Source organism: Chelonia mydas, chromosome 13 (genome assembly GCF_015237465.2).
Source record: "Chelonia mydas isolate rCheMyd1 chromosome 13, rCheMyd1.pri.v2, whole genome shotgun sequence".
Classification (NCBI taxonomy): Eukaryota; Metazoa; Chordata; order Testudines; family Cheloniidae; genus Chelonia; species Chelonia mydas.
This window is the reverse complement of record NC_051253.2, coordinates 19,565,253-19,585,811: the sequence shown is the minus strand read 5'-3', so window position 1 is coordinate 19,585,811 and position 20,559 is coordinate 19,565,253. Positions and strand designations below refer to the sequence as shown.

Genomic DNA, 20,559 nt, shown 5'->3' with positions numbered 1-20,559 from the left:
TAATTTCCAGCTCAGGGAGTCGTACTTGTGCCAGCTCTGATCGAGCTTGTGCACTAAAAATAGAAGTGTGGCCAAGGCAGGATGGGCTACCAACTGTGATTCCTTCTGAAACCTTAGGTAGATACTCGGCAAAGCTAGCCTCTCCAGCTGCTTGCGCAGCCTCAGCGATTCTGCTGTTTTTAGCACATTAGCTCTATCAGAGTTAGCGCAGATCTGTTTCCTCAAGATGGAAATTACACCTTCCAGCTGAAGTAGATGTACCCACTGAAGGATTTCGATGTGTTAGGCCTGACACATGCTGTGGATATAGTGTCCATTGTGAGGAAGCTCGCAGTACTGTTGCCATGTTATATCTGGCTTGCAGATAAACAGACTACTTCAGTATCCAGGGCTTTCAATCCAGCACCTTTCACAAGGGCTAAAATCTACAAATGTATTATATTCATTTAAAATTTGTCACGTAAAGAAAGATAGTAAGAAATGAAACTCTTTCCTGTGATTGACTCGGGCCAAAGCAATAGTAATGTTTCTGTGCCTGCAGTGTCTAAAAACTGTAACGCACGAATAAGGATTAGAGGCCTGTGAAAGGATTAATAAAGAGAAAGAAAGGAAAAGGGTCTGAGAACCTGTGTGTACTTACCTGTCATATATGTGGGCAGGTCAGTGTCTGCATGTTTGGATATGCAGACTTATTAAATTAATAAAGCAGAATCAGAAGAAAATTCCTTGGTGTTTCTTCAATGCCAGTTTAAATGGTGTCCCAATATTGACAAAGAGAAACTCAGTCCTGCCCTCTAAATGGCTCCATTCAGTCTAATACCTGATCCTGTCACATGTGTGGGCAGGTCAATATCTGCTTTCTGAGGGGGGGAGCCACATACCTGGGTGCTAGGTTTGTATAATTTTTGATGGTGCCCAGAACGGGTCCAAGCAGAGCCATCCCATCCATAGGACTGACTGGGGCAACCCCCCCGGGCCCTGTGCTTTGGGGGGCTCCACACTTCAGGGGGATGGGGGTCCAGGGCAGCCTGGGGGGTTAGCAGGGTGCCTGGTGCCAGCAGCAGCAAGCAATCCAGCCCCAGCCCAATCCGCCCCACCGGCTCCTGGCGTCTCTCAGGGGAGGGAGGTGGAAGCGGGAAAGAGGCAGGACAGGAGCGGGTGCTTGGGGGAAGGGGTGGAATGAGCCAGAGCAGGGGCGGGAAGAGGCAGGGTGGGGGTTTGGGGGAAGGGTTGGCGTGGGGGTGGGGCAGAGGGGGGTGGGCTGGGGCTGGGGTGCTTGCTGTTGCTGGTGCTAGGCCCCCTGTTAACCCCCCAGGCTGCCGTGGACCCTGCGTCCCCCTGAAGCATAGGGCCTCCCAAAGCTCAGGGCCCGGGGCGGTTGCCCTGGTCCGTCCCATGGACAGGACAACTCTGATTAAATATAAGCCGAAACATTGGTGGAGCCAGGCCCACGTTCCTGAATATTGGTGGAGCATGGGCACCATGGGCCCCTATAACTTGCTGCCTGTGAGAGCACCTTTCAAAGCCTCACCATAGAAAACAGAGTGATATGGTGACAAAGGTAGGCTGCCATGTTCCTGACCAGGTGCTGGGCTTCCTGGTGACTGTAGGGAGAGGGTTTGAGGAAAAATTATCCCCGCCCAGAGTTAGGAAAAAAGATAGCAAAAAGGAAGAGGGGACGTCTGAGCTATAATAATATTTGATGTTGCTGGTACAGTATTGGAGAGGGAAGGGCGAGGGTTAGCCATAAAGAGAAGCTGAGACTAGAGGGTTCATTTTGAAGGGAGATGCAGAGTCTGATTTTAGTTTGGCTTTAAGGGTTAGTGTTGTTATGAAGTGCCAGATCTTTAAAAATAGTTAGGCACCCATTGGGATTTTCAGAATTGCCAAGATCAGGGGTTCTCAAACTTAATTGCATCACGACCCCCTTCTGAGAACAGAAATTACTACATGACCCCAGGAGGGTGGAGCCAAAGCCTGAGCCTCCTCTCCCCCACACCCTGAGGTGTGGGAGCCAAAACCCGAGCCCCACCACCCTGGGTGGGGAGAGGAGGGCCAAAGCTGAAGCTCAAGGGCTTCAGCCCCAAACAGGGTGCCTGTAACCTGAGTCCAGCCACCCAGAGCTGGAGCCCTCGGGCTTCGGCCCTGGGCGGTGGGGCTCTGGCTTTGGCTCCAGGCCCCAGCAAGTCTAAGCCAGCTCTCATGACCCCATTAAAACAGGGCTGTGATCCACTTTGGGGTCCTGACCCACAGTTTGAGAACCACTGGCCTAGATACCTAATACCCATTGATTCCAAATCCTCCTGGGTGCTTATTTTAGGTGCCTAAATATCTTTAAAAATCTGGCTTGAAGAGTCTAGAGTTATGTTTATTTAGCAGTAAAGCATGGCTGGCACGGAACAAGATGCCAGGCCAACAGAGACCTCACCATCTTCTACTAAGAGACACACAGCAACTCCAGGACTGAAAAAAAACCCTGTTCAGGCTGCAACCTCATTATTACTATTAATAGTAAGTGCCTGACAAGGTCCCTGCCCTTGATGTTATGGGCTAAAAGGCAAAAACACACGAGGGGCAACCAGTTTGAGGTTTTCCGTAGCAACTGGAAACACATCAATACCAGTTGATGATAACTGAGCCAGGCAACTCTATCGACTGAGGGACAAGGAACTTCAATTTTAAACATCGTCTCTGTAACTCAGAGTTAAATGAATGGTCACATGGCAGCAGATGGAGCTTCACCTTCAGCCCAAGTGGTAGATACCTTTGTTTTTAGAGCTGGATCCCATTAAGCAGATAGGAAAGACAAAGGGAGGGGAAATGAGTTTAATACACAAACAGAGTGAATAGTGTGTTGGCAGCAAATGTCACAACGCTCCCGCTCTCCTGTAGCTGCAATGGTGCTGGTTCCTTCTGCACAGTGGTTTGGCACCTGCACACAGGTCTCCCAGGACCGGCTACCCTCCCCGGGCTGCTGTTGGAGGTTGGGCTGCAATGGACCCCTGGTTTTCTCTCTCTTCCCTGCTTTGTGCCAGGGTGCGACGGGTCTGACAGGGTTGGCGATGGTGGCACCGTGGCCCCTGGCTGCAGGCGTCATCTCCTCTCCTTCAACCCAGCAGCCCCCAGCCTCACTCACTGCAGCCCACCTCAGGGCTTCTCCGGACAGCGGGCACCTCCGCAAAGCCTCCAGTAGGGGGCGTGGGGGGTTGCATGGAAGTTGTAGGGGATCTGAGGGACCCGGGTGTTTGGGGGAGAGAGGAGGAAGCTGCTCGCCAGGGAGATTCGTGCGGGAGCCCCGGGCTGCAGAGGGGAGCGGGGTCTGGGGCAGGGCCAGGCTGCAGAGAGCAGCCAGGGGCCGGCGGATCCCAAGCAGCTGGGAGCACCGAGAGCCGCGAGCTCTGTCCCGCGGAAAGGGCGCGGGCGGGTGTCCGCGAGGCGGGGCCGGCCCGAGCGCTGGGCGGGGCCGGGCTCCAAGCTCCCGGCAGCCCCGCTGTCCTGCCAGAGCGGGCTGGAGGGGAGCCGCGGCTGCAGCATGGAGCGGAGCACGGGGCAGAGGGCGCCCGTCTTCGACCTGCCTAAGGTGAGCGAGCGGGTCAGCGCCGCCGGGCCGGGCAGCGAGCTGCGGCTCTGAGCCGGGCGCCGGCCGCCTCCCCCGTGCTGGGTGCTCCTGGGTCCGAGCCGGGGGCTGCGTCCCTTCCGTGGGCGGGCGGCTCCGCGGTGGGGCAGCCCCCCACACCCGGCACGTGCCTGCCCCCCGGGGCAGTGGGGGGCACTGCCTAGAGCCAGATTCGTGGCCACCACGCGAGCCGGGCCAGCCCCGAACCCCTGGGGCTGGTGGGCGGCGCGAGCCCACCTAGGTCTCCCGGGGACACGCGGAACGCGGGGAGACCCAGCTGTTCCTCTCCCGTCAGAGGCGCCTGCACCGCACGGGAAGGGCCATTGCGCGGAGCCGGGCTTGTATTTATCTTGAGTGGCTTTGCCAACCAGAATCTGTCGCCACCCGTTTTGCTAGTAAGCGTTTGTGTTCTGCTGCTTCCACTTTCTTTCTTGCTCATCCTGCTGACTTATTTGTACTGTGGTTAGCAGCACCCACATTGGGCTAGGCGCTGTCTATGCACGCGGGAAGATGCTGTCCGGTTCTCGCCCTAAAGGGACTGTAGTAGGAAGCCTGGTCTGACAGCAGAACTGCAATACCTGTTGCTGCTGAGAGAGTCGCTGACACAGCACTGACACCGTGTAGCGGCAAGTGTTTGTAGTTTCCAACTACAGCTGCACCAGTTGTTGCTGCCTTTTGATAGCAGTGAGCAGGGGCGGCAGGTTTGTATAATTTTTGGTGGTGCCCAGAACAGGTCCAAGTCCGGCCCCCTGGCCTGGTAAGCCAATATACTGTATATTTTTAAAAATAATGTAAAAATGTGAGGGCTCTGGGGTGGGGCTGGTGATGAGGGGTTTGGGGTGTGAGAGGGGGCTCAGGGCTGGGGCAGGGGGTTGGGGTGTGGGCTCTGGCTAGGGGTGTGGGCTCTGGCCAGGGGTGCGGGCTCTGAGGTGGGACAGGGCTCAGGATGAGGAGTTTGGGGTGCAGACAGGCTGCCCCGGGGCAAGGGATTGCGAGGAGGATTCTCCCCAGCCCTCTCCCTGCAGGCAGCAGCGAGCTCCAGGGGAGGGGCCCCCACTTCCCCCCTGCACCACACTCACCTCGCACCACTGTCAGTGCACATGCTCCTAGGGCCCCTCTCAGGTACAGGAAGCCCCTTCGCCTCCCCTGTGGTGGGTGCCCGGGGGGCTGCCATCCCATGTGCGCCTCCTCCCCTGCTGCTGCCCCTCACTGTAGCCTCACTGGGGGTGGGGCTTCCCCTTGTCCAGCATGGGGCAGGAGCGGTGACTGCGGACAGGAGGCCCCCTGTGCTGGTGAAGGGTCCTGCTGGAAAATGAAAGGGTCTGAGCGGGAAGGGCAGGCTCAGGGTCAGCTTGCCCTGGCAGTAGTGCATGGGGGTCACTAGGACCCTGCGGCGGCTGTTGATGCCAGGAGGCAGCATGGAGCTGCAGGGGAGAGACTCTGCTCCAGGGCCCTGGGGAGGCGCGCAGGGGTATTAAGTAGGGACCGGGGGACATTCGGGGGAGGCGCGTGGGGACGTCAGACGGGGCCTGGGGAGAGATCTGGCCCTGAACATTGGTGGAGCTGGGCCCCTGGGCCCTGAATATTGCTGGAGCCCGGGCACCACGGGCCCATACAACTCACCGCCCCTGGCAGTGAGTGATGATTGTGGGTAGCCAACGTTCAGGAAAATAAGCAACATATAAAAAGATTGTTAATGCAAAAATAATTTAAACTAAGCACCAAGCATTAAATGAGCTAGAGATTGATGGAATCCTTTCACAACAGTCACCAGCAAATATATCCCAGCAGTACTGTCAGTATATAGAGTTGATAACAGTACAAGCAGTGAAGTGAAAAGTATCTAGCAGCACAAGCAAGCCTATAAAGAAAATGGTGTAAGGGATAAGATGTTGAAAGTTTAGCTCATGGTCTGTTATATCCATCCATCCTGTCTTCTCCCCCCGCCCCCCCCCCCCCACACTTTTGTCCCCTCCCCATCATCCAAGACAGGAGGGCAAAGGATGTTTTTTCAGACTCACTCCAGACAACTAAAAATCACAAAATACTGATTGTAAATTTTGCCATTTTAGAACTAATTTCCATATTGAAAAAAGGTCTAACACTGAGATTTAAACTTTTTGTTAATGTGAGCAAGCAGGAAAAGCAGGCAAGAGATGACTTTCTAGGAATGACCTAGAAGATTCTTTATTGACTACCCAAGCTTATGATATACCCATTAAGCCTCCTAGTGAAATCAGTGCAGGAAAAAGGTGTCAAATTTATGGTCATGGAGCGTAAGGGACTGCGGAAGACTCTGTGATGGCCTAGCTAGGGAAGAACGCTTTCTCGTGCAGATGGTTACTATCGGTCAGTGTCGGACATGAGGAACCGGTCCTCAACCGGCCCCTTGCGAGTAAAGGAGCACAACCCTGTAGTAATTATACATGAGCTGATAACGTTAAGTGTATATTAATGCCTGCTACCCGCCCCTTCATTGGACTCTGTCCCAGGCATTGCTCCGGTGCGCTGGGCTCTCCGCCTCCGTGACAGCAACGCTTGGAGTCCCCGTTGCAGGTGTGTCACTTACGTTCAATAAAGCCAATAATTCGCTGCTTTGCCGCGTTTGAGCCTCGCTTTTTCGGAGCACCCCTGTCAGGCCTCCCGGGCCTAGACCAGAACATGGAGTATGAAGTCCTGTTTATTGGGCAGACCAGGGGCACAGCATGGGAAGCAGCAGTGCAAGATTCCTCCAAGCTATCCTGCTATTGTAGCTCAATGCTGAGCTGGAATTCCCCCATTAGGATCAGAGGAGAGTTCAGTCTACATGATGCATGTGGTCCTTTGCCTCCTGGTTGCTACTGCCAACAAAGGGGGAAACTAGTGGTAGTATTTTTGGGTGGATACCTGTCTGCTTTGATCTGGATGGAGGCCACAAAATTACTGTTAGATGATCCCTTTCAGTCACTATCAGTATGAGTTCCATCAGAGCCATTGATCTGTAGGTGAAATGCTGTGTATATTCTCAATTCCCTGAGTCATCCAGCTTCCCATCACCTTTACAACCACCATTTAAAACAAAGGATATTTGAGAATGTTCTGCTTGCAGCACATTGAAAGAATAATTTACACTCTGTGTTAGATGAACATAGACCAAAAAGTTTTCTTGGTCTTATTGAATTTAGATAAATACATCTTTTGTGTAATGTGCAGTATGTTTGACATTAAACTGTTCAGAAATAAGCATAGGGTCTAAGCTGGTCTCAGTGTGTCTCATTTAATGAAAAATAAAGGTCACGACACACACCACTTTCTTTAATAGCTTATTATTTAAAACTTAGGCTTTCTGGAGAACCTCTAGTGGCTGAGTAGTCCATTGTTAGAAAAAATCAAACTTGGAGCTTACATTTTTATATATATATAAGCTTCAGTGACAGTGTGCTGATAATCACATGTTGATAGGATTTTGGGATATGTACTAAGGATGCTCTGGCTTTGGGTTATAGAGTGGTTTTTGTTCTCTTAGAACCCTCATTGTTGTAACAGGCTTTCTGTTTCAGATTTTTTTTATTTTTGGGGGTATGTTTTGTTCAGTTCTTTGCTGGTGACAATTTCTGTCTGCCCAAAGACATCACGCAGATCACAGCTGTAAAATGTACTCTGATATTTCACTTAGCCATTTGCAGTACAAATACATCTGAAGCAAGGTCATAGGTTACACTTTACTTATACAAATCATGGTGTTCATTGTGTTTATACTTGGACAGAAAACATAAAGAAGGAGAGAGGGAAGAATAGAAAATAGATGCTTAGTTTCATATCTTTGGTCTCTTGCAGAGAACATCACCAAAGAAGCCGCCTCTTGGCTAGCTTCTGATCTCGGTTATTGTGGTACAAACCTGGCATAAATGATATCAGAATCTGGCTCTCTCTTTGAATCTTCGACTCGCTTCAATCTTTGGTTTACTTTGGTTGCTGCTGGTAGGACAGAATTCAGCTTTCAACAGGCACTTTATCCAAATGGGTGGCAGCTAATTCTCAATCTATGGTTAGTTATCCTCAACTGAAAGGAGGAAGAAAGAGAGTGGATGTGAGACATCACATTGTTGAGCGATCTTCCTGGTTTTTCTGCAGGGTGAGAGATTAAGTAAAAGATAAACATCTGCACAGCTCATTAAAATTTCAAACAGCTGAAAATGCCTCTATTCTTTCAGTTCCTCAGAAGTCAGAAATCATAGAAATGTAGGACTGGAAGGGAGCTCAAGAGGTCTAGTCCAGTCCCTTACCCTGAGGCAGGACCGAGTATATGCACCCATTGCAGAGGTTTATCAACACGTTCTTAAAAATCACCAGTGATGGTGATTCAACAACCTCCCTTGGAAGCCTATTCCAGTACTTAATTATCCGTATAGTTAGAAAGCTTTTCCTAATATCTACCCTAAATCTCCTTTGGTTCAGGTTAAACCGATTACTTCTTGTCCTACTTTCAGAGGACATGGAGGACAATGGATCACTGATCTCTTTATAACGGCCCTTAACAGGTTTGAAGACTGTTATCAGGTGTGTGTGTCCCTCCCCCCTTCTTTTCTCAAGACTAAACATGCCCAATTTTTTTAACCTTTCCTCATAAGTCAGGCTTTCTAAATCTTTTGTCATTTTTGTTGCTCTCCTGTCAACACTCTCTGATTTGTCCATGTCTTTCTTAAAATTGGTGTCTAAAACTGGACACGCTACTCAACTTAGGCCTCGCCAGTGCCGAATAGAGCGAGCCAATTATCTCCGATATTTTACATGCGACACTCCTGGTAATACGCCCCAGAATTCTATTAGCCTTTTTTGCAACGGCATCACATATCTCGTATTCAATTTGCGATCCATTATAATCTCCAGATCCTTTTCAGCACTTGGTCAGTTGTTGTTCTCCATTTGATTTTTTCCTCCCTAAGTGTGGTGCTTTGCGCTTGCCTTTATCGAATTTCATCTTTTTGATTTCAGATCAGTTCTCCAATTTTTCAAGGTCATTTTGAATTCGAATCCTGCCTTCTAGTTTCCTAGCAACCCCTGCCATCTTGGTGTCATCCACAAATTTTATAAGGCTACTCTTCACTCTGTTATCCAAGTCATTAATAAAAATGTTGAATAGTACCAGACCTAATACAGACCCCTGCACGAACTACTTTTTGAGTACTGTTTTTCAATCAGTTGTGCACCCATATTATAGTAATTTCATCTAGACCACATTTCCCTAGTTTGTTGATGAGAGTAACATGTGGAACTATGTCAAAAGCCTTACTAAAATCAAGATCTATCACATCTGCTGCTTCCTCCCATCCACTAGGCCTGTAATCCTGTGAAAGAAGGTGTCAAGGTTCCTTCCCCACTCTGAACTCTAGAGTACAGATGTGGGGACCTGCATGAAAGACCCCCTAAGCTTATTCTTACCAGCTTAGGTTAAACGCTGCCACCACCAAAGTGTTACACAAAGAACAGGGGAAGTGCCCACTTGGAAACATCTCCCCCCCCCCCCAAAAAAAAATCCCCCCCAAGCATTACACCCCCTTTCCTGGGGAAGGCTTGATAAAAATCCTCACCAATTTGCATAGGTGAACACAGACCCAAACCCTTGGATCTTAAGAACAATGAGAAGCAATCAGATTCTTAAAAGAAGAATTTTAATTAAAGAAAAAGTAAAAGAAACACCTCTGTAAAATCAGGATGGAAAATACCTTACAGGGTAATCAGATTCAAAACATAGAGAATCCCTCTAGGCAAAACCTTAAGTTACAAAAAGGTACAAAAACAGGAATATACATTCCATTTAGCACAACTTATTTTATCAGCCATTTAAACAAAACAGAATCTAATGCATATCTAGCTAGATTACTTACTGACTTTTTACAGGAGTTCTGATCTGCATTCCTGCTCTGGTCCCGGCAAAAGCATCATACAGACAGAGAGAGCCCTTTGTCCCCGTCCCCCATCCCCCCCCCAGCTTTGAAAGCATCTTGTCTCCTCATTGGTCATTTTGGTCAGGTGCCAGTGAGGTTATTTTAGCTTCTTAACCCTTTACAAGTGAAAGGAGTTTTCCTCTGGCCAGGAGGGATTTAAAGGTGTTTACCTGATTTGTTTTTGATAAATCCATGGTGGTCATTATTTATCATCCCATTATCCTCTAGATGCTTGTAAGGTTCATGTTCTTTCATTCTGAGTTTTTTCTCCTCTGAGCTTGAGCTGACATCAGAAAAATACAGCTACTTAGAAAAGTATGTACACAGGTATTCTTATGCATGTTTTATTCCAGTAATGTGTGTGCCATCTCTGGTGGGAGATGCCTCTCTACAGTCATGCCATCAAACCCCAGCCATCCTTAGACATTAGACACCAAATCCTACTTGGAGTTACAGTGATGGAACTCCAGAGAATCAGTACATTTTGTCAGTGCCATTAAGAGCAGAAATTGACCCACAGTGATTACTTTAATTTTTTGCCATCTGAAGCATAAATGACTGCTTCTCTCATTTATGCATCTCACTGACTGTTAAAATAGTGGAGTAGCAGGAGCCAGTAAAGACAAGATATGATCCAGGGGAAAAAAATGCTGTGTAATTTGGAATCTGATAGGTAGCCAAGTCATGCTTTGCATAACTTTTCCAGATCCTGAATCCGTTTGTGAGCCCAGATTGCCTCTTTTCAGTTGTAGCACCGTTTGGTGCCAAGAACTATCATCTTATTTCATAGAGACATTCGCTGATCACTTGGCTGGCTTCATGGGCCACCAAGAACAAGCTAAGCACAGGTCAGGACCAGAAACATAATGCCTTTTTCCAGGAATTCAGCCTATTCACGTAAGACATCATAAGAAGCATAGAAAGCACCTGTGACTCTGACCCCTTCTCTTTCTGGATTCTAAAAGAGTACAGAACATCTGAGACTCCTCTGAGCAGATATGGTCAACCCCTGTTTTGACAAGAAGGATCTGTCACTCGCTCTGAAACATGCAATAGACAGTACCGAAGAAACTGTCTTTTGACATTGAGACTGTACTAACAACTGCTTGGATGTCTAACCTGTTTTTCCTAAGCAAGCAAATTGAGAAGCTAGAAAAAAGCAGTCTGTAAAAACTAGTAGTATTCTGGATTCCTCTGTCAGGCTACAGTCTAGGATGTGGTATGGATACAGCCCTTGTTGCTTTAGTGGATGACTTTCTCCTGTTACTCAGAGTCCTTGGGAGGGGACAGATACTACCTATAGTAGAAAATTAGAATTTCTGGCCCAGTGTCTTAGTAGAAAAATGTTGTCCCTTGCTGTCAACCTTATGACCAGCATAAGTACTCTGACAAGGACCTCATTTCATGAGTTGTCTCTAATTAGCGTCAAGGTGCCTGCTTTTCATCATAGCTGTTATAACTTCCCTGAGACATAAGGCGTGACTAGTTCCTAATTGACAGCATGCATCTGAACCAGCTGAGCAAGGTGCTTCTGAGAGCAGGAATCTCCGCACTTTCAGTACTTTGTCCATTCAAAAGAACAGCGGTAGCAGACAGGACAGTGGGATGAGAACATAGGCTGGCGTGCGACATGCATATGCTGTCCAACAGACTGTGTAGCATTGCTGTTGAGTTATCAAACCCTAATAAATCCCAGGAACTTCTAATGTAGGGCAGGTGTTACTCCAAACCCTCCAAGGTTCAATGTGTGTGATGGGCCTTTTTTTAATGGTGACAAACGCCCAACACGAAGTAACAGAGGAGAGATGAGAAAGCAATATGTGGCATCTGTCTAATCAACAGCGTTTTCTGTAACCTTGCTGTAAAGATCTCACATTTCTAATACCGATGACTTACATTAAAAACCCCTAACAGGAAGCTTTCTTCTAGAGACTACATCTAGATGCCATTTCCACAACCATTTCACCACTGTCTTAGTATCAGGGAGTTTTGGGTGAGCTTCCATTTATAAATAGTAGTATCCAAACAAGATGACTGTTTTCTCCCTGTGTGTGTGTGTGTGATATGCTAAAGAGTGGAATTGCTTTTTGGGAATGGAATTGACAGTTTAATGCTAGATATTGCACATGCTCAGTCACTGCCCAGGAAGCAACAGGCTGCAAGCTGGATGGGTATTTTCTATGACAGAAAGATTTTTGTGACTTCCCAGAATTTTCTCATTTGCTGAAAGACTTTTGACATAGGGACAAAGTACAGTTTACTGGGAAAAAAACAAGAATGGGTGGATGATGCTATCATGCAGCGTCAAAGTTTGATTTTGCTTTTCAGATCACTACCTTGGCTTCAGACAGTGGATATTCACGTGTACAGGTCCTCCTTCCTCCTACCACATGCTGAGTTTTGACCTTTTTAAATTTTTTCTACTTGAAGTTTTCAAAGTTATTCAGTAACTGAATGAGTCAACGGATACAGCATGCAATGACTGTAGTTTCCAGTTCATGTTAATATATGGTGGTTTAGAAAATGCTGATGATGTGCTGATACATACACCTGAGCAAAGTGACTAATGATTAAAGGCCTTTTTAATTATTAAACAGTCATTGACTGGGTTATCCATTAATACCCACCTCAATTGATCAGCATAATGTGTGGAGTTGTGTGCTCATTAATACAAATTATTTGGATCCTTAGGTTTTGATCAAATCAACCACTGATTGAATTTAGGAAACCCTGAAAGTCAAATTGTTAGGGGAAAGGTTGACAGCGCCTCATTCCCATTTCATTTACACAGTTAGTAAAAATCAGTATTAGAGTAATAGATCTTAAGGCTAGAAGGGACCACTAGATCATTTACTTCAGCCTCCTTCATAGATATCACAGGCCACCGACACCACCCAGCACCTGCACACCAAACCCAACAACCAACGTTAGATCAAAGCATTGTAGCCCGGAAGAGAGACTACTATTATATGCCACAGGCATGGGTGGCAGGTGAACCCCACTTTGGGGAGGCTAGCCTGCCAGCCCTGCCCCTTCCACCCAAGGCCCTGCACACTGGAGCCCCAAAACCCCCATCCCACCCCATAAAAGGAGAAGCCCTGACTCTGAGGGGGCCCCCATGACTGGAGGAGCCACGGCCGGGCTGGCCGCCCCAGCCACATTGGGCCAAGCTGCCACCCCCCCCCCCCCCCGCCATCTCCCCTCCAGCCACCAGGCACCCCCTGCCAGAGTCAGGCCTGCCCCAGCTCCGGGCCAAGCTGCTGGTCTCCCTGAGCACTGGGCCGAGCTGCTGGCCCCCAAGTGCCTGCCGGGCCGAGCTGCCCCCACGCGCCCCCCAGAGTTGGGCCAAGGCCAAGCTGCTGGCCCCTTAGTGCTAGCTCCTTGGGTCCCTGAAGTGGACCCCAGCCAAGCTGCTGACCCCAGCACCTGGCTGAGCCTCCTCAGTCTGCCGGCTCTCCACATCTCTCCTCACTCCCCTGTCTGGAGGACGAGGGACATGGTGAGCAGTGGGGACCTGTGTGGGGGTGGAGTGTAGAGTGGAGGAGGCGGTGGGGGTCTCGAGGAAGGGCCGGGGCCACCGCGGCCCAGGTGTCCAGCAGCGGGTCGGCGGCAGCCTTGCCTTCTCTGGCCTATTATACCTGCCGCCCATGGCCACAGGCAGACAAGAGGAGGGGCTGAGGCCTCTGCAGTGGCAGGGAAATTAAGTGAGATATACCAAGATAATCCTGACAAGTGACCTGCACCCATATGATACAGAGGAAGGCGAACCCCCGCACCACAGTCAGTGCCTGTTGGACGTGGGGGGGGAACTCCTTCCAGACTACACATGTGGTGATCAGTTAGACCCTGAGCGTGTGAGCAAGATCCAAGCAGCTAAGCATCTCTGAGAGAGACTGCTTGGTGCCACCTGAAAGCCCTGACCCACTCTGTCCAATGTCCCATTCCAGTTGTGGCCATCCTTGACGCTTCTAAGGAGGGAGATTTGAACCCCACCCACCACCCCAGAATACACTTGGAATCCTTTCCTGACCCATGCAGCTGGCCAGCTGAAACCCTGGAGCATGAGCATTTAGCGATATAAACTGGAAGTGAGCCCCAGGGCTGTTAAGCCCTGCTTCCTACCATCACAAGCAATCCCATCATACAGTCACACTTATAAATTTGTCCAGCTCTCTCTCAAAACTGATTAAGTTGTTTGCCCCCACCATTCCTATTGGGACATAGTTCCAGAACCTCATCCCTCTGATTAGAAACCATGCTGTACTTTCCAGCCTGACTTTGTTCATGGCCAGTTCATATCCATTTGTTCTTGTGCCGACGCTATTCTTTAGCTTAAATAGCTCTTCACCCTCCCAGGTATTTACCCCCCTACATATTAACTTCCATGGACCTTTCCCTAACTTTGGTGTAAGTGAAAAGGAAAATCAGGCCTTAAAACAGAATGAGTAAACACTCTATATGTCACCTGGCTCAAAGGCTACTTTTCTGGGTCACCGTATCTGATGGCCTTTTTTTAAAAGCCATCTGTGAATTTACTGATTATGTATGTGAAGGGCAAATGGCCCTGTTGAGAGCCAGGTATGCTGGGTACCTGCACTTTCTGTGCATGCTTACCCCTCTTGACCTTCAGTATTGCCTCAGCTAATCCAGTCTTCTCAACCAGGCTTGAATATTGTGACAGTTTGCAAAGTGGATTTTTGACATGGACCAACCAGCTGATGATCAACAAGCTCACTCTCAGCTAGGGCACAAATAGGATTTGAAGCCAGATCTCCAGAAGGGAAGCAATTGCACATCATGTCCCATCTACCCAGCCATCTTTAAAGATGGCTTGAAGAACATGTTGCTGGTCGCAATACTGATGAAGACCCATGGACTGAGCAATAGGTCATCATTTGTCAAGCAGCCCTGAAAGAGTTAACACTCAAAGAAATTCAAGAGACAGCTTTATCTGATTTGGCCCACTGTGGAGTTAGTTTTATAAACCAACAAGCACAGTCATCCCTTCCATTGTCCTCTGCCAGTGCAGATGTAGCCTGCTTCTAGCCAAGGGAGGCTTAGCCTATTTGGCAGTACTATGTGAGGGCACCAGCTGGAGGGGATCTTTCAGGGGGAACATTGCGCAACAGGCAAAACCCTGACCGAGAGTTAGTTGATCTGCAGCACATTTATAACTTAGTCCAAACTGCAAGGCCTTACTAGTACTATATCATTTTGTATATACTATAGCTGTTTCCTCTGTCCTGTCATGCAGGGCAATGTATTTGAGAGCATAGCCTCTTCCATCTCTCACTGTTCTGGCCACTATAAGGGTATAATATAAATGTTCCTTAGTTCTCTGCTTGCTTTAGCTTATTTGCACTTCTCTGTGTAGAGATGTGGTTCAGTGAAAGCTGATTTATCTAAGTCCTTAGTTGTTGGAGAACTCATTGATCTAAAATAAGGTCATGTCCTTTGAATACGTTGATGATTTTCCCAAACATGCCTAGTCTACTGAGGACCAGTGTGCCAGCCAGAATGACCGTGGTTGATCGTGTCACACCAGGCATCATGTAGCGAAGTTCCCAGATCTGGCTCAATCCTGTGAATCCACCAGTCTCTGGAGTGGCCCTGCAGGTGGCGCCAGGTGGGGTCAGTGTGCACCCCTTTGCCCTTCAATGGAAAGTTTGAAGTAGTACCTGATAAGGGCCCCACTCAGAGTAATGAGCGAGAGCCAACGATGGACCAGTGGATGAGGGCCAAGTTCCCCAGCAGTGGTGAAGCTGGATGAGACATCACTGGATGTTTGGACTGCATAGGGTAGAAGAAGAGCTAGATCTTTGTAACGGTCATCCACGTCCTCAAGAACCAATAGCACCTGGCAGAGTTTCTGGGAAAGGGAATGGTGTTCCCCAGTCCCAAGGAGGCAGAGTGAAACAGAGTCGATCAGCCATGATAAACAATGCAAAAAGTTCTGTGCTTATCCAGTTCCCTACTTGTCCATTTCATTTGGATAGACAAGGCTTTTGTCAGATTTTGCTAGTTCCTAGTAGCCCAGGGAATCTGAGGGTGCTGCGCATTTTCCTTGCAAGCTGCACGCTACTTTGCTCAGATGCGCCTCACCCAACTTTATTATCCCTGTTTTATTGCAAGCTATTTGAGGGGGAGAGAACCCTCTCCCGGGGACATGGAGTGGAACCTTGTTACTTTCCTGCTGCAGTTTACCAGTGTCTTGTTTACAATAGCAACAGAGGGTAGAGGCAGATGGCCCACAATTTAAAGGAAGCTACTTAATGTTGCTGTCACTTGTGGGTCGCTTTTGCAGGAAGCGTTTGAGATGAGCTAGGAACTTGTAGATGCACGTTGCTAGGATTTTGTACATGGCACAATGTGGAATAAAGATGGATAGCTACCTCGAAAAAGGGACGATCTTGGGAAAACCTGGACGGGTGGCAACCCCTATATGCAGGAGACAGCTTTCTCAGTGACTGGCCCAAAAGTCTGGAACTCCTGAAAGACAGCAGGATGGGCATGAGCAGAGCAAACTCCAAAACCCACTACTTCGACACAGAGTAGCAGGAATTACCAAATCGGACCAGTAGCCCAGCTAGTTCAGTTCTTGTTTTTTACTTTGCTCAGTAGCAACTGTGTCAGAGGTAAACCCTGAAGGGGACCGTTAAGGAATAACGTGTCAGTAGGGGTAGTTTCTTTCTAACCCCTGTCAGTTATTGGTTGGCGTATGCTCTGATGCCAAGAGGATTTATACCTCTTCCTTTTTTTTTAATAGTATTTAATGTAACTGTGGGTATTCTCATTATCAACGTAAATGTCCAGTCTTTTACTGAATCCTATTAAGTTCCTGAGTTCAATATCTTGTAGCAATGAGTTCGACAGGTTAAATTTGCATTGTGTTACATTTTTTTTATTCTCAGTCTTAAATTTATTGCCTTGAAAATTTCTTTGAATGTCCTCATCTCTCCTATTAACAAGCAAACAGGTGTGCCTCATTTACCTCCTCTGTCCCATTCATTACTTTGTCTTTCTTAATTCATACTTATTCATCTTTTCTCTAAACTGAACAGTCCAGATCTCTTAAGTGTCTATTCATAGGATAGTCTCTTTGTTTCAAGGTAGGTACATTGCAATCCATGCAGTTGTCAGAAAGACTTGGACACAATAGACATGTAATAACCAAGGTCTTGTGCTCTTCATAGTATGACTATCCTCACTCATCTCTCCGCTGAATGCCTGTTGTGATTTTAAAAAATGTTTCATTTGGTCTTGATAACATTTTAAAAACAACTGAGGGGCGTTTTCTCCTTGAGATTGCAGAGAATTATGTGCACAGCTCCCCTTAGTGCAAGTCAACAAGACGAGAAATTTCCCTTAACGGCTTAGTAATGTGGCAAAAACTTCAATAAAATGAATCTGTTCAATGCTTTTCGCTTTCCAAAAAGTCAGTTTTGGTGAACATGATCCCAGGAGATATCAGAAACAGCCTCTGTGGGAGGCCCATGGTACAGAAGAGCATTTGTTTACATGTGCTTCCAAGCACTGGTAAGTTGACACTGAACATTTATTATAAAGAAAGATGTAAGCCGTGCCTCTCTCCTCTCCACATGCCTGGAATTAATTACAATATCTCATCCCATTCTTCCTCTGTTATTGTGATGGACTTGAGAACTTCTTCACATTTTGTTTTGCAAGTCTCATTCTCTCCCAGTGTTCCCAGAACAATTGTATTTGCACACACAAAATATTGCTTAAACATCTTATCATCAAGGTTTTTTCCCCTTAATTTTGTGCTTTCCAAATCATTTTTATCAACTTTCTCCTAAATAATTTGCAACATCCACCAAATGTTGAAAAGGTACCAGTCTTCCATCTTCCAAGAGGTCTTGCTCCTAGCACAAATTATTTATCTTTGAAAGTGTGTGGCAGCAGGTTTAGAATTAAAGGTGATTAGGCCCATTACACATGAGACAATAGCGCAAAACTAAAGCACCATTTTGAAACATGATCAAAGCAGGAGTAGCTTTTGGTTGAGAAATTGACGTGCTTGTGGAATGGCATTCTCGGCAAGCAGAAATCAGGATTAGTCAGCCTTTAAGACCATGGTTCTCAAGCAGGGGTACACAGAGGTCTGATGGGGGTGTGACGAAGTGGGACTGTTCTTAATATTTTCTCTGAATATTGTGGGGGTGCCTCAGTTTCCCCTAATCAGTTCTTAAGTATCTAGGTGGTGGGATAAGGGCGTATGATCTTTGCAGAGCCCTAGAGGGCAGGTGTCTGGACACAGAGAATGGCCGACACCCTGTTTCCTGGCAACTGATGGCCTGGCCCTTCCCCCCTGCAAGGTGATAGCTAAAGGGTTGAAGACGAAGAGATCAGGTGACCTCCTGGCCCGGGAAAGAGACAAAGCCCAGAGGAGGAGGGGCTGTAGAGAGTTTCAGTTTGGGACTGGCTGGGGAGGCGGAGTGAAGTGCAGACGTGGTTGTCTGGCTCACTGCCCCCCAAAATGGACCCGGCTGAGGGGTCCTGTTCTCTGTACCTATAAGCTCTGTTTTAGACCATGTTCGTGTCATCTAATAAACCTCTGTTTTACTGGCTGGCTAAGAGTCACGTCTGACTGCGAAGTTGGGGTGCAGGACCCTCTGGCTTCCCCAGGACCCCACCTGGGTGGACTCGCTGTGGGAAGCGCATGGAGGGGCAGAGGATGCTGAATGCTCGAAGGTCAGACCCAGGAAGGTGGAAGCTGTGTGAGCTTTTTGCCCTGCAGACAGTCTGCTCACAGATAGGAGACTTCACCAGAGTCCTGCCTGGCTTCGTAGGGAGCAGTCCCAAAGCATCGCCCGGGGGACTCCGTGACAGGGGGTACATCAACTCATCTAGATATTTGCTTAGTTTTTCAACAGGCTACATAAAAAGCACTGGCAAAGTCAGTACAAACTAAAATTTCATACAGAGAATGACTTGTTTATACCACTCTCTATACACTGTACACTGAAATGTAAGTACAATATTTATATTCCATTTGATTTATTTTATAATTGTGGTAAAAATGAGTCAGCAATTTTTCAGTATTAATGTGCTGTGACACTTATATTTTTATATCTGATTTTGTAAGCAAGTAGTTTTTTAAGTGAGGTGAAACTTGAGGGTACACAAGACCAATTCGACTCCTGAAAGGGGTACAGTGGTCTGGAACAGATGAGGGCTACTGGTTTAAGAGATTATGAATATCAAGATGGAGCAGGATAGAAGCAAATGTCACTCCCCCGCCCCTACTTATTGGGGGACCAAATATGAGTAGGACAACTTCCTGAGCAGTGTAAACGTTCCTGGAAACAGAGTTTGCTTGTAAAGGAATGTTAAAAATGTGACCTCCAGGAAGAACAGTGAATCCAATTCTGTCAATTTTCAGGCATTCAATAAATAACTTACACTTATCAAGTATCTTTTCTATATCCTGTAGCTTTCTATGTTCTCTCTCTTAGCTCCCATCTTGTGACTCCACCACACTGGTTGTATTTGTAGCATCTTCTGATCCAGAGACTACTTTCACAGTTATATGAATGTGTCATTGTTCTTTGTCTTTTTTTCAAATTTTATTTATTTATTTATTAAACTAACTCATTTTTATTACAGGTAGAACTTCATGTCCACCTGGATGGAGCCATTAAGCCAGAAACAATCTTATACTTTGGCAAGTGAGTTGTTTAAAAATAACAATTTGCTTCAGTGTGTTTAGCTGGGTGCTTTGATTTTTAAAGATTTCCTGAACAGAGGCGCCTCCATGTAAAAAGGAAAGCTCCTAGAATTTGGCCCTGGCCTTGCTGATTAGGCCCGTGTTAGCTAGAATTATGTTTATACATCCTTTCCATTAGCAAGATTCTAGCTGACAAAGACAAGGATTTTTTGTTTACTAAGCCCTGCCAACAGTCTATCCTATAGATCACTGTATATCCCCACCCCTGATTCTGACATCCCAATTCTCAGACAAAAAGTTCTCTGTCCATGCCCATCAGGGAAACTCTGCTTGAAATGTGCAAACAACAAACGGCTGTCGCTAGCATGTCCTAGTCGGAGTGTAGACCAGTGCTGTGACTGAGTGCATGATGCACAGAGCTGACCACTTTCTAATAGTGTAGTAGGGAACCTGGACTGAATTGGTGTCAAATATGTAACCAAACAGTGACCTAGTGCCCCTCTCCTTATGCTCACAAGCCACAGAGCTATAGACAACAACATGAGCAGGTTAGATGAGGAAACAGATTTTGTGGTCAGGCTTCCGAACAAATTTAGAAAGAATGAGTTATTAGCCCATTTCTAAATATATCCATTAAACAGCACGGTGTTCTGTCCCATTAATAACTGCAAGAGTTCTGCAAAGTGCAAACAACCTTAGTGCACCAGCATTGCCACCGGCTGTCCCTTGTAGTTGACTGCCAGTCCCGGGTCTGCAGAAAGCAATTGGCTGGGTCAGTTGTACTTGCCACACTATTAATGCTAGTATTTGTGTTTTCAACAGAGGTTTTCTCTCTCAGCACTCAGTGTAAATTTTCTGTTTGATCCTGCCTTGCCAGCTCAAAACCAGGCAGATGGTATAATTCAGGCTGTGTGGATAACCAGATATTTGGTTCAGGGGCACGTCTGGAAAAAAAATTGTTTTTTTGGTTGACCTGAAATGAAAATGTGCTGAAATTTTTGCCAGACTGAAATGTTGGAAAAAATGGTTTGTCATGTCAACCATAATATTTGGTTTTCATTTTGAAATTTTTAAACTTCTTAAAATTGAGGGACATTCCAAAATGAAGAAAAGTTGAAACTTTTATTCTCAGCATGCCAAATTCAAACCAAATCTATGGGGTCAGGGTTTTTTTTGGCTTTTTGGAGGAGGGAAAAATTGGTTCTGCAGAAAAACAATTGTCTCGTTCTAGTTGTAACACATTGCCAGGGAAAGTCTTCAGTGCTATGGCTTCATTGCTGGTTTAAGCAAGAAGGAGCAGATGTGCTCTGTCGGGGAGGCAAACTCTG

General features: G+C 47.1%; 1 protein-coding gene across 3 annotated transcripts in view; it reads left to right on the top strand.

Moving 5' to 3' along the window:
• Positions 1-3,381: 3,381 nt before the first annotated feature.
• The window catches only part of LOC102931106 (adenosine deaminase), a 40,097-nt gene continuing 22,919 nt past the window's right edge, over positions 3,382-20,559 (top strand). For 2 of the 3 annotated variants that reach the window (XM_043526680.1, XM_043526681.1), the window contains exons 1-2: positions 3,485-3,580; positions 19,171-19,232. In XM_043526680.1, coding sequence (XP_043382615.1) covers positions 3,533-3,580; positions 19,171-19,232 — 110 coding nt within the window. In that variant the 5' untranslated portion in view covers positions 3,485-3,532. Of the gene's footprint in view, positions 3,581-19,170; positions 19,233-20,559 lie in introns of all 3 variants that reach the window. The other variant, XM_037915621.2, reaches the window with a different exon arrangement.